At 58.6% G+C, this 15,180-nt stretch overlaps 1 protein-coding gene across 1 annotated transcript; it reads right to left on the bottom strand.

Moving 5' to 3' along the window:
• Positions 1 to 4,709: 4,709 nt before the first annotated feature.
• On the bottom strand, positions 4,710 to 12,050 carry SRF (serum response factor; the record flags this gene model as incomplete). Its single annotated transcript, XM_079532619.1, has 7 exons — positions 4,710 to 4,805; positions 5,074 to 5,150; positions 5,540 to 5,731; positions 6,672 to 6,791; positions 8,448 to 8,709; positions 11,124 to 11,390; positions 11,580 to 12,050. 7 exons carry the CDS (start codon positions 12,048 to 12,050, stop codon positions 4,710 to 4,712), a joined length of 1,485 nt encoding a protein of 494 aa, XP_079388745.1.
• Between the last annotated feature and the right edge of the window lie 3,130 nt (positions 12,051 to 15,180).

Raw genomic sequence — 15,180 nt, 5'->3', positions numbered from 1 at the left:
CCAGCTGTTTTTCAGCTCATGCTCATCATTATCTAAAAGCCACTCCTCCCCGGTCACTATTTCCTCTTCTCGGGTATAAATTTGCCTTTAAAACATTTAGTTGCTAGGCAGATCCACCAGCCACGCTGCCTGATTGTTCTACACATCTCTGAGCTACGTAAGTCGCAACACCTCACTATCATCCAGGCAAAGAAGAGCACGAAGCAATTTTCTATTTAAGACCGAGTGCCAGCAATCAGTTAGCCAAGTAAAGGACCGACTTCATCACCGCAGAGGAAGCTGGATCGGCCTGATAAGAACAGAAGGTTCTCACAGAGCCCAGGCAGCTTGTGCTGGGAATGCAGAGATGGGCTCTCTTGGGTCACTGACACGTCCAGGCACGAGAGCGGTGAAGCAGCACCCTGTACAGCTGATGGTCACACACGTCATCCTTGAAAATAAACACATTAAATATATATACGCCTATACCTTCAGTTGTGCTTTCCCGGCAGGTCGCAGCAATCCAGCGGCGCCCAGCTGCGGTCCTTGCGGTCTCCCGGTAACAAAGGGCCGAGTTGCCCTCCCGCGTGCAGCACGGCAGCCTCCCCACGAGCCGAACGGCTCTTCTCCCGCACGGCGCACGCAGGCACTCCCTGCCCGCAGGTTCACGGCACCGCGCCGCACACGCTTCCCTCGCTCGCCCCTGCCCTCCACGGAGCAGCCGCGACGCCTCCAGGCCGCTCCGCTCACCCCGCGGCCTAGCTCCGCCTCCGGGCCTCCCCGCTCGCCTCCGCCCGCCGCTCTAGCTCCGGGCCCGGCCCCGCGTCCGGCCGACAGCACGGGGCCGGCCCACAGCCGCCGCCGCGCCCGTTTCCGCGTCCGGCCACGCGAGGCGCCTGCGCGCTGCCGCCGGGCGGGGCGGGGAGCGGGGACGGCACCGCCTGCAGCCGCGCCCGAGCCTGCGCCTGGCGGGCCTGTGCGGGAGCGGCGCTCGGGGTGGCGGCGTAGAGTCCGTGCAAGCAGAGGCCCGGCGAGGGAGGGGCGGGCTCCCCTTTCTCCGCCTGTTGTCAATGCTGTGCCTGGAAAGGCCGGCGGAGCGTTAGGCTTCCTCGCAGCCGGAGCATGGTAGCTGGCTCCAGGTCAGCTTGGATCCCACCGGGACCCCTCTGTCTTTCTCAGCCAGACTGCAGTATGTGCCGGCACGTTGCTCCTCCCCAGAGGCAGGAGTTTGCTCTTGTTGAACTTCATTTCTACAGACTACTCGAGTTCCCCCGTTCGGCAGCGCAGCGCCACTCCTGCCAGTGTTGGCACGCTGCCCCATCACCCACACCGTTAGTGAAGGTACTGACCAGACCAGAACCGGTCTCATCCCCTGGGTTCACCATTGCTGGCCTCCAATTCGATTTTTGCCACTGATTACTGCCCTCTGGGCTTTCAGTTTGCTTCGCTGTCCACCTATCCAGCCCATATATCAACAGCTTCTCTAAAAGGATCTCGTGGGAGACAGGGTCAAAAGCCTTACTGAAGTCCAGATGGTCAGTGTACTGCTCTGTCCTCACCTACCAAGCTAATCACTTTACCACAGAAGTGTTTCAAGTTGGTCATTACTTCCTCTTTTTGAATCCATGCTGACAGCTCCCAGCCAACTTCTTGTCCACCATATAGTTTCCAGTGCAAGTTGCTCCATCGCCTTGTGGTCAATATCAATCTTCTTGGCCTGTAATTCTCCCAGTTCTCCTTCTTGAAGACAACCTTTGGGCACTTCTCTCACTCACCAGCTCAAGCTGCCCAGGGCCCATCCAACATGGCCTTGGGCACCTCCAGGGATGGGGCACCCACAGCTCTCCAGGAAATTTGTTCCATCATCTCACTGCCTCTGAGTAAACAATTACCTCCTAACACCTAACCTCAATCTCCCCTCTTTAAATCTATTTTCCGTTGTCCTATCACTATCAGACCATATGAGAAGGTGCTCTCCCTCCTACTTATAAGATCTCAAGTACTGGAAGGCTGCAATGAAGTCTCCCCACAGCCTTGTCTTCTCCAGGCTGAACAAGCCCACCTCCCTCAGCCTTTCTACATAGGAGAGGTGCTTCAGCCATCTGAGCATCTTTGTGCCATGCTCTGGACCCACTCCAACAGCTCCACGTCCTTCTTGTGCCAGGGAGTTCAGGCCTGGACACAGTGCTCCAAGTGGGGCTTCATGAGGGCAGAGCAGAGAACAATCACCTCCCTGCCGTACCTGACATTAAATTAAAGGCTAAACTGCTGAGAATTTGCTTTCTTATTTGATCCTGAAGCAACTATGTGGATGTGCCCAATCTCATTCCTACCCCTGGTACTCATGAAACTGAAGAGGCAATTTGCCTTTATGAGTCCCTTCATCTCCCGTAGAGATAAGTACAGAATATTTGCACTGATCAAGGGAAAACATTGTTCCTAACTGCCACAAAACACCATGAAGACTGGCAGCACATGCACAACCACCCCTATTTCTGTTCACAGCAGCTGACATTCCATGCACGTGCTGCACCTGCAACATCATTGTGCTTATTGGCACACGCATGAGGTGCTGCTAATGCTCTGCCATGGAAACACAGCTGTTGCACTAAGAGCAAGGACACTGCAGTCCCTGCACCACTGATGGTCACCACATGCCCTTCTTCCTTTGATTTCTGCCCCATCTCATCCCTATCCATTGATGCTGGTTTTTTTTCCCTAACCACCTGCAAAGCACAGACAAGACGCCAGCTCTGTGCACAAAATGATAACATTTATTGAAAGAGTAATTTTTTTTTTTTTTCCATACAAAAGAAAGCTCTGTACATAGTACTGTGATTACTTCCACATCCTTCCAGAAACACAACCCTGGAAACTGGAGGGGAAAAAAAAAATCCCACACACACCTATGCACACACACACACCCGCACACATGCACGCACGCACGCACACACAACCCTCAAACCAGTAAAATGAATTAAAAATGTCACCACACAATAAATGCCATTTCGTCCCTGATACACGAGTGTTCTTACAAGTCTGCACTTAAATAAAAGACACCATTAGCGTTTAACCAGCAGTTGCCTTTGGGGAGGCAGGGAGGAGATGCCCAGCAGCAGCACTGCCATCACAGCCCCGCAGGGCCAGCACGAGCAAAGCAGAGCAAAGCACGGCCCTGATGACGGCCTTGGGTCAAGGTTAACGCACACCCCAAGCTCTCTGCACAGGTCATGGAAGGAACTCATCCACATCTGTGCACTAAAAAACAGCACAAGCTGAGGCTGTGGAGAGGGAAACTCCAGCCCAGACCCTCAGATGGGAGTTCAGGAGGTGCCACCTGCACTACGGGCAGGGAGAGCGGAGATCGGCTGCTGCCAGCCCCTCATCCCCCAGGGAGGGCTGGGGACAGCCCAGCACGGCACAGTTAAACGCTAATGCGGAGGGAACATGTCCAAGGTTACAATACAAACTCAAAAGCAAGGCCCCTTCCTGCCTCCACACCCACCCACCCCTCTCCCATCCCCCCGGTACAAACCCCATGAAAACTGTACAGGAGCCAAACTTTTATTCCTTAAAGTATTACATAAATACTGAGTTTAACACTTAGAAAAATAAAGTCATTTTCTTTTTTTTTTTTTTTTCTTTTTTTTTTTTTTCCTCTTTTTTCCCCCCCAAGGCTTCTTTTGTCTTTAACTTAAAAAAAGAAGTTACAGTAGCTGCTCCTCCCCCTAAGGATGCAGCAGCTCCTTGCTCGCTCGCTCTCCCTGCAGGGCCAGGGAGCAGCTCCCATGCAGGACCAAGCACACTCCAGTCCTTCTCCCGTGGCCCTGCTGAGGCTCCTCCAGCCCCGGTGCTCCCAGGAGGAGCATGCTGCCCACCAGCAGCTCAGTGCCCCACGGACTCTTCCCTTTGGCACTGGAGTTGCTTCTCCACCTTGCATCAGAAAATTTAGAAAGCGGTGGCTGGAGCTGCAGCAGAGGGATGCGGAAAAGATCCAGTCACGTCCCCCCTTGGGCATATGGAGTCCACAAGCAGCACGAGGGCCGAGATGGGAGCACGGGACTGAGCTGGCAGCAAAGCCCCCCCTCTCCCCTAGGGCCTTGCTGAACTGCTGGGCACCCGCTGTGTGCTGCAGCTGCCAACCCACCAGGCAGCCCAGCAAGGAGGCACTGAGGGCGGAGGCCTTGCTGTAGTGCACGTGAGGAGGCTGGGGCCATACACCAGACCCAACCAGAGATGCACGTCCAAGTAGGCCGCTTGCTCCCTGCAGAGGCCAGGGAGAGCTGCCGCAGCCGGGACCCATCCCCCCCACAAAGGCACATTGCTGAGGCCTGTGCAGCTCTGCAGGACAGCTCCAGGCCCCAGCCCCACACAAACACCCACAGACAGGGTGAGCACCCCTAAGGGCCTCCAGCTGGGGAAGGCCCCCAGGATTTATGTACAGCACGGAGCACACCCTTCCCTCAAGAGACAAGCTTCTTTGGCTGGCGAGAGACGAGCATCCCAACGGCCCCCAGCCCTGCACGGCCTCAGCGCAGCTTCTCCCCAGGCGGGTCCTGCAGCCCCTTGCATGCTGTGTGTGTGGGTGGGTGGGTGCGTGTGTGTGTGCATGTGTGGATGAAGGAAACGTGAAAAGGCAACAATAAATAACTGGTGCAGTCTGTACGAGAGTTGCTGCCAGCCCCAGCACGACAAGCCAGGGACGGCACAAGGCCAGCAGCAGAGGCCTCTCAGTCACTCTTGGCGTTGTGCGAGGTGTCCAAGTTGACCACCTGCAGCTCCGTCAGGCTGCTGCCGCTGCTGCTCTGCTGCCCAATGACAGCCATCTAGAGAGAGAAGGGAGGAGCTGAGGGACAGCATGCCCTTAAGACTGCTTCCACCAGCAAGCCAGCATCCCTCACCCAAGAGGGCAAGAACTTCTTGCCCACGTGTAGGTGGCACAAATAGCTCCCCCAGCTCTCCGAGACCTGAGGACTGGTCCTACTCAAGTGCCCAGGCCCATAAAGGATGTCCAGGCAGAGCAGGACCAGCACCGCCCCAGAGGGAAAACAGTGACAGCCCCCACCACATCTGCAGGCACTGCTCTGCACCTACCTGGTGAAGCTGGACAGCTGAGACTGGGATCTGAACGGTGCCTGATGGGGCTGTCAAGAATACCTGGGGGACGCCACCTGCCACAGAGGGAATGACACAAATGACATCGTTTTCCAGACGCTGGGAGCCCAGCATAAGCCTTCAATCCACATCCTGCATGCGTGCCTTCATACTGTTTTGGCCCCTCATGCACCTACGCTTCTTCTCCAGTCTTCCTGGCTCCCCCCACCCGCCACTGCCTGCCCCATTTCCACGCTCCCCACACCAGCAACTTTCATCCTCTCCCCCAGCAAATGGCTCAAGGAATCCTTTACATAGGAGAAGAGCTGGTTCTAAAAAGCACAGACTCTTGCTGGGTCTTTTCGACAGATACAACGGCTTAAAAGAAAACCCTGAGGGATCAATATGTAGCAAAAAACACATGCAAAAATGAGAGCCCCCCAGAAAAGCACCAACCCAGACTTACCCTGATCCTGGACCTGGCTGTGGGACACCTGCATTGCTGAGGGTGCCTGCGAGAAAGCATTGAGGACTGCAAGTCCACCATCCGCAAGGCCAGAGGTGGGCGCGTACATCACCGCGTGCGGGCTGGGGTACATCATGTGGCCACCCACGGTGGTTGGCACAGACGACGTCATGATGGTCGCTGGGAGGGTCACTGGCAGCAGGACAAACGACACGTGAGCCACACTGCAGGAGCCTGCCACACTTGCACACCTGCTCAGCCACACTCCCTCAGCCCCCACACATGCAAGCAGCAGACATGTGGAGGTAGCCACATTGTTCTCCCAAGAAACCCAGGGAACAAGCAAGAGAGCTTTGATCAGTGAGAACTGAGGGCAAGGCAGCCTTATAGCCAAGTTTCCCAAGACTGAACTCAAACCATGTCACAGGTTTCCTGATGAAGCTGATTAAGCTGTTGGTTCAATCTGCATCCAGGCACTTTTTTTTTTTTTTTTTTGGTAGCAAAAAAAGGTGCCTCTGTACATACAAAGTCTCAAGAACATGCAAACTAATACCTTGTACAAGGGGCAATGCTGGATCAATAAGAAACCATCTGAGAACTAGGGAGAGCCTGGCAACATGCTCCCAGTTCCCTGTTGCAGGATAAGGATGAGAGGTGATGACCTGAAGTTGCACCAGGATAGGTTCAGGTCGTTTCTTAGTAAACATTTCTTCTCTGAAAGAGCACTGAGACAGTGCCACAGCTGCCCAAGGAGTGATGGGCTCACCATCCCTGGAGGTGTCCCAGAGCTGTGGGGTTGTGGCACTGAGGGACTTGGTTGGTAGGCATGGTGGGGATGGCTTGATGGTTGGACTTGGAGACCTTAAGGGTCTCCTCCATCCTTAATGATTCTATGAAAAGCAAGTAACGCACCAAGAGAGGCTCTGAAATCTGCTGAGGTACTCTGCACAGCAGCACCCATCTAGAAGCAGCACAGCATGGGAGCTGGTAATAGGGATAAATAAATCTGGGGAACTGTCAGCTTGGTTGGGATAGCTGGACTGAATGATGCTGGGCCAGGAGCAGGGGTGAGTCAGTACCAACAGTGGTTAGGAAGGAAGAGAGAACACAGTTATCATAAAGTCCCTATTACCTGTTCCACTGGGAGAGGTCTGAGTAAGGTCAGTGCTGCTGTCACTGGAGGGAGACGTTTGCTGCGGTGCCTGGTGCACCTGGATCGCCTGGACAGGGACTTGCTGAGCCATGGTGCCACCTGGGGAGAGAAGGAAGCCTTCAGTCTGTCAGTCTTCATCCCTCTCTGGCCATGCACAGCTCCACACATGGCCCATCACACTGCTGGCACACAAGGGCCAAGGAGGGGTCAGGTGGCCTGCAGGGCACTGGAGGGAAAAGGAAATGCCACAGCAGCTTCTGTCCAACATCTAGGTATAGTTCAGGAATGTCAGTGGCCCTCATTACCATTCCTGGCTCCACAAGGACGCAGCACAGAAGATGCTGGGAGGAGAGGGCCCCAGCACAGCCCATTGCTCAAGCAGCTCCACAAAGCCAGGCTCACAGCGTTAACCAGAACAGCAAGAGCCCACCTTCCAGCAGGGTCTTCACCCTCCAGAGCCTAGCATCATTCTCCGCAGGGCACTCAGGAACAGCCACCCCAAAGACACTGCAGTGCCTTGCACAGGAACAAGAGCACAGCTGCCCCAGCATGCAGCCCAGAGCCGCACGGGCACAGCCACACAGCCTCTGGGCCAGCCTGCTCACCACACGGCTCTCAGCATGGCTATGCAGACACTGAGCAGGACACGAAGCTCCCCCTCAGGCTCATGTTTTGCCTCCAGAGGGAACAGCAAGTGATGCCAGACAGAAACCCCAGGTCGGGCATCTACCCACACACTGCACCAGAAGCCACAGGTTGGGTATCTCCCTACGCAATGCACCAGAAACACAGAATCACTGATTATTCTCTTAGCTCCTCCAGACCAGAAGGGAAATATGGTCCCCTTGTGTGGGCCCGCAGGAGCAGTAAGAGGCCATCAGACTTAACAGCACAGAAACAAGCAAGCACAACACAAGAATACAGTCTCGCCCTCAGTGCTGGTACCAAGGAGATGGTACCCCAGCCCTAGCACAGCACTCAGAGAGCCCTCCAGTTGGTACAATAAGAGATTCCTGCCAAGGACAATGCCCACACAGCAACACCTCTGCCTCTTTCATCACCAATCTTCTGCACCGTGGCTCAGCAGCCAACTACAGATCTAAGCATGACAGTTGCTTAGAGTCAAACACTAGCACTCAAAACCACATCCATAGGGTATCTTAGCACCATAGTCTCCCTCCTTCCACCACTCCCCTCAGCTCCCAGCTGGGGTCAGCTCCCTGAGCAAGGACAGGGACCCTGCAGGAGCCTCCGTTCACCCCCCAGCCTAAAATGAACGCAGCAGAAGCAAGTGCTGACCTGTCAGCGACACGATCTGCCCTCCAGCTCTGGCAGGGAAGTGGAAGACCGTGTGCTGTGCCTGATGTAGCTGTCCAGCTGCACCCGCGACCGCCTGGCCCTGCTGGCTGGAAAGAGCCAGCAAGTGCGGCTGTAAATGAGGGAGAGGAATGGCAGGGGTCCCCAGAGACAGGGAAGCACCTGCCAAAAGGAGGGAGAAAAAAAGGCTTCATCACCATCAGCTCTTTTTGCTCCCTCCAGGCTTCTCAGTGCTGCCCTGGGGTACCCCTGCTACCACACCGTTCCCAGCAGCAGGGCCCTAAAGGAACTGTCACCGCTCGAGCAAAGCGTCCCAGCCATGATCATCCTAAAGCAGCAACCACTGCCTCCACCTGCAGCCAGGTCTCCCATTCTCAACATGTTTCCAGTGCAGAGACAGACAGATGGACACGGCGCTCCGCACCGAGCAGCACTGACCTGACATGAGGGTGAAGCCGGTGGGTATCTGCATGAGGCCCCCGGATGTCACTGCACTGGCTCCAGTAGTCTTCAGCACTGTCCCGTTGGCACTGGTGACGGCACTGGGGCTGATGCTGGCAGACACTGGCGCCAGGTAATTCGTGATGGGGAACGAGGGGCCGCTGCTGACCTGCATGGAGGACGAGGTGGTAGGTGCCGTCTGGATGGTGGACGTTGTCCCTGGCAGGTTGGTGACAGTGAAGGTCGGTTTCAGCACATCCTGGGGAATGAGAAGGGGTGACAGCTCAGGCTCTGAGGGCTGTACCCCCGTGCTGCCAAGGAAGGGTTAAGACGGGCACGCTCGCAGCCCTCCCGCAGCACGGCGGGCCCAGCGCTCCCACGTGCTGCGCCTTGTTCCCGGCTTGTCAGGCTGCCAGCAGCCAGGAATTCACAGCTCTGCGAACAGCTAAAAAAGGGAAGGCAGCCCATTTTAGACAGGGGGGAGCCAATCCTGGGCACTCGGCCCTGCCCCAGGGCCCGTCGAGGGAGGAGAGCAGAGCCCCTCTGCCTTGGCACTGCGGTCCCCCCACGTCCAAATTAGAAGAGGCACGTGATCACGGCGCGGCGCCCAGCGCAGGCACTTTCCATTAGCTCAGCCACAGCCCCCCGCAACGTGGGAGCCACAGGCACACTCCCACCTGGGCCATGAAGCCCACTTGGCTGTGTGAGCCACAGCACAGTGGGCTCACTTCCAGCTGGAACGGCCCAGCTCCCTCATCCTCACACACAGCTCTGCACGCCCAAGGGCCTGTAACATCTCCACACTACATCCTCTGGGGCATGGGAAAGGCAGCCTGAGATGTGCACACAGAGCACCCCAGGACTCCCTTAAAACACGAGGGCAAACCATAGTACAAACAGAAAAACAAAGGGGCGCCAACCCACACACCCAACTCTGTCCTCCCCAGCCTGCCATCTCCAACTTGCCACTCCTAGGTTGCAGTGACAGCACGGAGAACTGGGTTGGACGCCCGCTCCTCCCACCTGTCTGGGATGCTCCTGAGCCCCTGGGCACCCTGACCCACCCCAGCACCCCACTGAGCCCAGTCTGCATGCAAGAGCCAAGCGATGAGCCACTCTCAGCAAGGGTACCCAATGAACCACAGATTTAGGATAATCCTGTACACGCTGGCCCAGGTGCTACACAGAAGGGATCCCACTCTGCACTCCACTACCTGCTCTGCACTCCAGGTGAGGCAAAAAGCCCCATCTTTCCTCCACCCCAAGCTCCTATTCCAACTCTGATCTCCTTCCAAACAGGGCACTGGGTCCTCTGGTGGATGGCCCAGATCAGCACACAACAGCTCTGCTGGGAGGCTGGAGCTGTCCTAAGAGCACAGCATCCCCCTGACCCTGCTGCCATCCCAGCTGCTCTCCAGGGCAGGCTCTGGAGCTTGGCACAGCAGGACGACCTCGCAGCTGCTGCTGGCTGCACAGCTCCTCACGCTGCTGCTGCAGCCAAACACCTGCAGGTCCTGTCCGTACAGGGAGCAGCTCTCAGAGCATCAGCAGGGCTGTGCCTGGAGCCTAAGCCAAACGGCACCAAGCTGGGCTGGCACCAGAGAGAAGCAGGTTCAGATCTCTGCAAAGTGACCACTCCACAAGAGCACGTTTCCTTTGGGGCCACCTGGCAGCATTTCCAGCGGAAACCTTAAAGGACGCTGTGTGAACAAGCCCTGCACCAGGGACAAGTCAGTGGCACGCGCAGCCCTTCCTGCCCCACGCCTGCTGGGAAGGGCTGGCAGAGCTCCCATCAGGCACCCAAGGGAGTCACGCCAGCCTGGGGCAGCTGGGTTCCCATCAGTGGGAAGCCTTCCAGGGCCCAGCCCTGGCTCGGGGGCACCCAGCCCACAGCACTTTATCCCATCAACAGTTCCTCCGGGATCCCTAGCAAATATTTCCCCCTCAATAGTATTTATGGGGCTGAGCAGCATACATAGAGGGAGAGCAGAAATCCCTTCCCCAAGTACCAGCAGCACCACAACCAGAGATGATGTGGGATGCAAACACGCACAAGGATCCCCAAGGCACCAAGCTGGGTTTGTGCTCAGTCTTTGGGGTTACACCAACAGCAAAGGGTTCTCAAGCACCCTCATTGGGTTCTGTTGCACACTGAGTAGCCTCCACAGGGCAAGGCTGGCATACATACACAGAGCAAAGCTAGCTGGAAGAGCAGAATGCTGCTGTTCATCCCGCTGGAACGGGTACAGCGGAGCTCACAGCACCCAAGTGGACCCAGGGAGCTGCAGCACAGCCCTTGGTCTCTGCACATCTCTGAGCATCTGTGCGCACAACCACTGGAGCCCCTCGAGGAGCTGCCCTGCCCCGGGGCTTCCCAGCAGCAGGCCGCCAAGCAGAGAGCAGGAACACTCGGTCCGGCCAAGTGTTTCCATTCCCCATGTCCTCCCTGCCCCCTTCCAAAACAGCACCAAAGCAAGAGACAGCTGCAGCTTATAAGGAATGTGAGGGGCCCTGCCAGGGACTCTGGCGAGGGAAACCAGGCCTTATAAGGCCATGGAGGCAGAATCAAATTTTTATCAATGAGTGCGAGTGCATGGAGACGCCCGGGGAGAGATAACGGCGCCCAGAGGCCGAGCGGCGCAGGAGGGAGCCCAGCCCCCAGCGGGGCCTCACCTTGGTCTCCCCGCTGCTGTCCGACTCGGACACCTGGTAGGTGAGGTCGGTCTCCTCGAAGCCCGTGGCGCTCATGCGCTGGTCGGTGGTGGGGTCGGAGCGCGGCGGCGAGTCGGGGGAGTTGAGGCACGTCTGGATGAGCGCCTTGCCCGTCTCGCTGGTGATCATGGGCTGCAGCTTGCGGGTGGCGAAGGTGTACACATGGCCCGTCTCGCTGGCCACCAGCAGCAGCACCTGGGTGCCCGTCAGCGTCGACAGCTCGTAGGCCTGCGGGGCGGCACGGGGCGTCACGGCCGCGCGGGGACCCCTCCGCGGGGGATGCTGCGGCGGGCGGGCGCCCCCTCCTCCCCGCGCCCCGCTCCGATCCCCCCCCCCCCCCCCCCCCGGCCCCGCGCTTTCCCGCATCCGCCCCCCGCCCCGCGCTTCCGGGCCGCTCCCGGTGCCCCGGGGCCGCACCTTCTTCATGATGCCGGTCTTCCTCTTGCTGAAGGTGGTGTAGCGCCGCAGCTTGTTGTCGATGAACTCCATCTTGATCTTCACCCGGCCCCGCGTCTTCTTGCCGGGCTTGGCGCCGCTCACCGCCCCGCCGCCCGCTCCGCCGCTCCCGAACGCCGCCGTGGCCGCCGCCGCTCCTCCCGCCGCGGGCACCGCCACCGCCGCCGCCGCAGCCGCCGCCGCCGCCTCGGCCAGGCCGCGCTTGAGGCCGCGCCGCTCTCCGCCCAGCTCCTCCTCCTCCGCCGACTCCGAGTCGCCCTCGCTGCCGCTGTACAGCGCCTCCCGCTCCAGCCGGGCCCCGGGCGGCCCCGCCGCCGCCCCGCCGCCGCCGCCGCCGTTCGCCCCGCGCGGCACCGGCGAGCGGCCCAGGCCCGCGCCGCGGGCCAGCGCGGCGGCGGCGCCGTTCCCGGCCCCGGCCTGGCTCGGCAACATCGCGGCGGGTCGCGTCGGGCCGGGCCGGGTCAGGCCGGCCCCGCCATGGCCCCGCTCCGCGCTCACGGCCCCGCTCCGCCGCCCCCGCCGCGCCGCGCCGCCCCCATATAAAGCGATACAATGTTGCCTTTTATGGAGAAGCCGCTCCTTATATGGGGCGAGCCGGCGCCCCGCCGGGAGGCGCCGCGCTATTGGCCGCCGGCAGCCCGGCGCCGCCGCCCATTGGCTGCCGCCCGGCGGCCGATTTGCATACGTTCCGACCGCTTTCGCGTCACCCGCGGATTGAAACATGCACGGCGCTCTTAAAGGGGCCGCGCGCCGCATGGACGGGGCGGGCTGCGCGGGGCGGGAGGGAGGGGAATGCGGTTCATCGCCCCCCGAGCCCGCCTTCCCTGTCCCCGTACCCAGGAGCTACTGTCCTCGGAGGGACCGCAGAGCCATGCCGAGCCTCCAGCTTCACGCTTTGCAGAGCGCTTCCTTTCCTCTGCTCAGAGTCAGGGAGAGCCATTGAGGCACAGGGAGGCTCTAGGCCACACGAGCATACACACAGAGTGCCTGCGGGACACAGCATCGTGGCTGCAGGACAGTGTACAGCCACCTCTGCCACCTCGGGAGGAGGGATGGGAGCTAGCTGCTTCCACGCAGGACTGCCTCCATCCAGCTGAATACCCAGACAGCTGTAGGAGCTCATCTAGTCCATCCCCAGCCCAGCCAGAGTGCTGCCATGCTGCCCGCAGGCCTTGTGGCACAGGGGTCTCTGCCCTCACCCCCAGCCCTCGCAGCCGCCTGCTCTTCTCTGGGTACAGCCTCCTCTGGAGCAACGTGGCAGCCGAAACAAACACCCCCCCTTGGCTTCCCCCCAGCCGTGCTCCTCCAGTGAGCACACATGCCATTTATAGCTCCCACAGGGTGCTGGGGCTCACATGCTTCCCATCACATGCCCTGGCTGCCCTGCCCCGGGGCCCAGTGCTGGCCACACCTGGTGCAGGTGGCCCACGAAGGGCTGCTCCTCTGTACCATATGTGGTAGACAGGTTCCCTGCCCAGCACGGGTGTGCAGACACCGCGTGCACCAGAGCTGGGGTTCTCTTCACACCACTCTTCAGGCCTGGAGCTCTTGGGCTGAGGGGTGAGCCCCTCAGAGGCCTCAGGCCTGGTCTAAGGGATGTGCTCAGAGACATCTATGCTGAGGCTGGGTTGGGGTGGCAGTAACAGCCCCCTCCTAGGCCTCTCTAAATGGGAATGACAGGGAGACACAAATCAGGCAAAGCCCTCAACAGCAGTCCCACAGTACCTGACAAGAGCAGGGTAAGCTAGGTGCTGGGCACAGTCCTCCTACAGCTGCTTGCGTACCCACCAGGAGATAGGCTCAGAGCCAGGCTGGATAAGAGAGCTACAACACGTGCTAGCAGCCAGGCTAAATCAGCAGCACCTACACAGCAGACCAAAGCAAGCCTAGCAGCCTTGGTTTAAGCTTAAGTGCAGCTCCTGAGCCACTCCCCTGAGTGGGAGGTCCCAGGTGAGGCTGCTTTGAGCAATTTGGCCCCATTGGTTCCCCACAGGGCCTTAATGCACCCACCCAAGCACCACGGGGCAGTAGAAGAAAGCCGAGTGAGTGGTGGGGTGAGCCTGTGCCCCATGGCACTGCTCGTGGACCTCTGGGTGTGCAGGGGCTGAGGGCAGCTGGGGAACATTAGAGCAACAACAGCTCTCAAGGGCATGTGGAGACGCAGGGCCCTGGAGATCCTTATGCTGCAGGCATTTGGCAGCTGGGACAACGAGTGCCTGCTGCTTGCACCTCGTTCTGTGCCATACATGCTTGGGGTTGGGGTTGCTAGGTGGCCCCTTGCTGTAATGCAGCCAGCCATGCTTCTCTCCAGCCCTGGGTATAGCAGGCTGTCTTCCTTTCCCAAGGCTCTTCGTTCCTTCCACTTGGGTTTGGGCAATGGGACCCCATCCCTGTCAGCTGTCCAAGTCCTCTCCTCCAGCAGGGGCTGGAGTGGGATGCTCCAACAGCCCGCTCCCCTGTGCTGCATTTAGCTAGGGCCCTATTTGTTCAGCCCGCTGTTTCCAATTAGTTTGGCCAACATCTGCCTTGTCCCCGAGGATACAGAGCTTTTTCATGACATCACTCCCAAAAATACACAGCCCCAGCCCCCAGTCTTTCTGCACCCTCTGGGTCTGGAGTTTGTCCTAGCTCTGGTGCCTTCCCATACGCACGTGGTGGGCAGGCACTGGAGCCCTCGCCATCTATCGGGGTGAGGCTGAGCACCCTATCCTGACACTGCTTCCCATAGCTCCAACTGCTCGTGTCTTAAACAAGGGCAGCAAGGCAGGATGCACACCAAAGGGGTGCTTACTGGATCTGACATACCGGCTCTGCTATGATCCACTGAGAGGACTCCAAGGGGAAACTGAGGGCACATCCTGAGCCCTCCAGCCACAGCGGCTCCTGCTGTTGCACTCAGTGCCAGCAGCTGCATTCAGGCCATTTGGAGGAGCTGTGGAGGCAAGGGGTCAGGGTGCTGACTGCCAGATTCCCTCAGCTGGCTGCAGCCACATCTCAACTCCCCATGGGCTTTGGTGTGCAGTGGGATGCGATAGGTCAGCTTGATGGTTGGACGTGATGATTGTGAAGGTCTTTTACAACCTACACGACTCTAGCAAATTTCCAGAAGTGAACCCTTCTCATGCTCTGCACTGAGCCTTCCCCCGGCCAACAGGGGATCCCACGCACTGGACCATCGCTCCATTGATGGTCAAAGCATAGCCAACTTCAAGCAGGTTGCTCAGGGCCCATCCAGTCCAGGGCTGAGCATCTCTGATGTTGGAGAGCTCACAGCTTCTCTGCGACTGTCCCAAACCCTCACTGCCACGCACAGGGGACACATTTGTCATGCTGCAGGGACTGCCCCAGCACAGGGCTTCTCCTTGCCAAGAGATGCACAAGATGTAATGGCAGGAATCTCCTGCAGACCTGGGTTCCTGACCCCGGGAAGAAAGATCAAGCAGGCAGTGACAGCAGTGCCACCAAAGACACCGAAAAAAGAGAGGAAGAAAAAAAAAAAAAAAAAAAGCCTTCTTTATTGAGAGCAGCACATATAAACCCAACAAAACCCAACCATTCTTGG

Source organism: Tetrao urogallus (assembly GCF_951394365.1).
Source record: "Tetrao urogallus genome assembly, chromosome: 2".
Classification (NCBI taxonomy): Eukaryota; Metazoa; Chordata; class Aves; order Galliformes; family Phasianidae; genus Tetrao; species Tetrao urogallus.
Note: the sequence above shows the minus strand (reverse complement) of the source record. Positions and strands in the feature narration are given on the sequence as shown.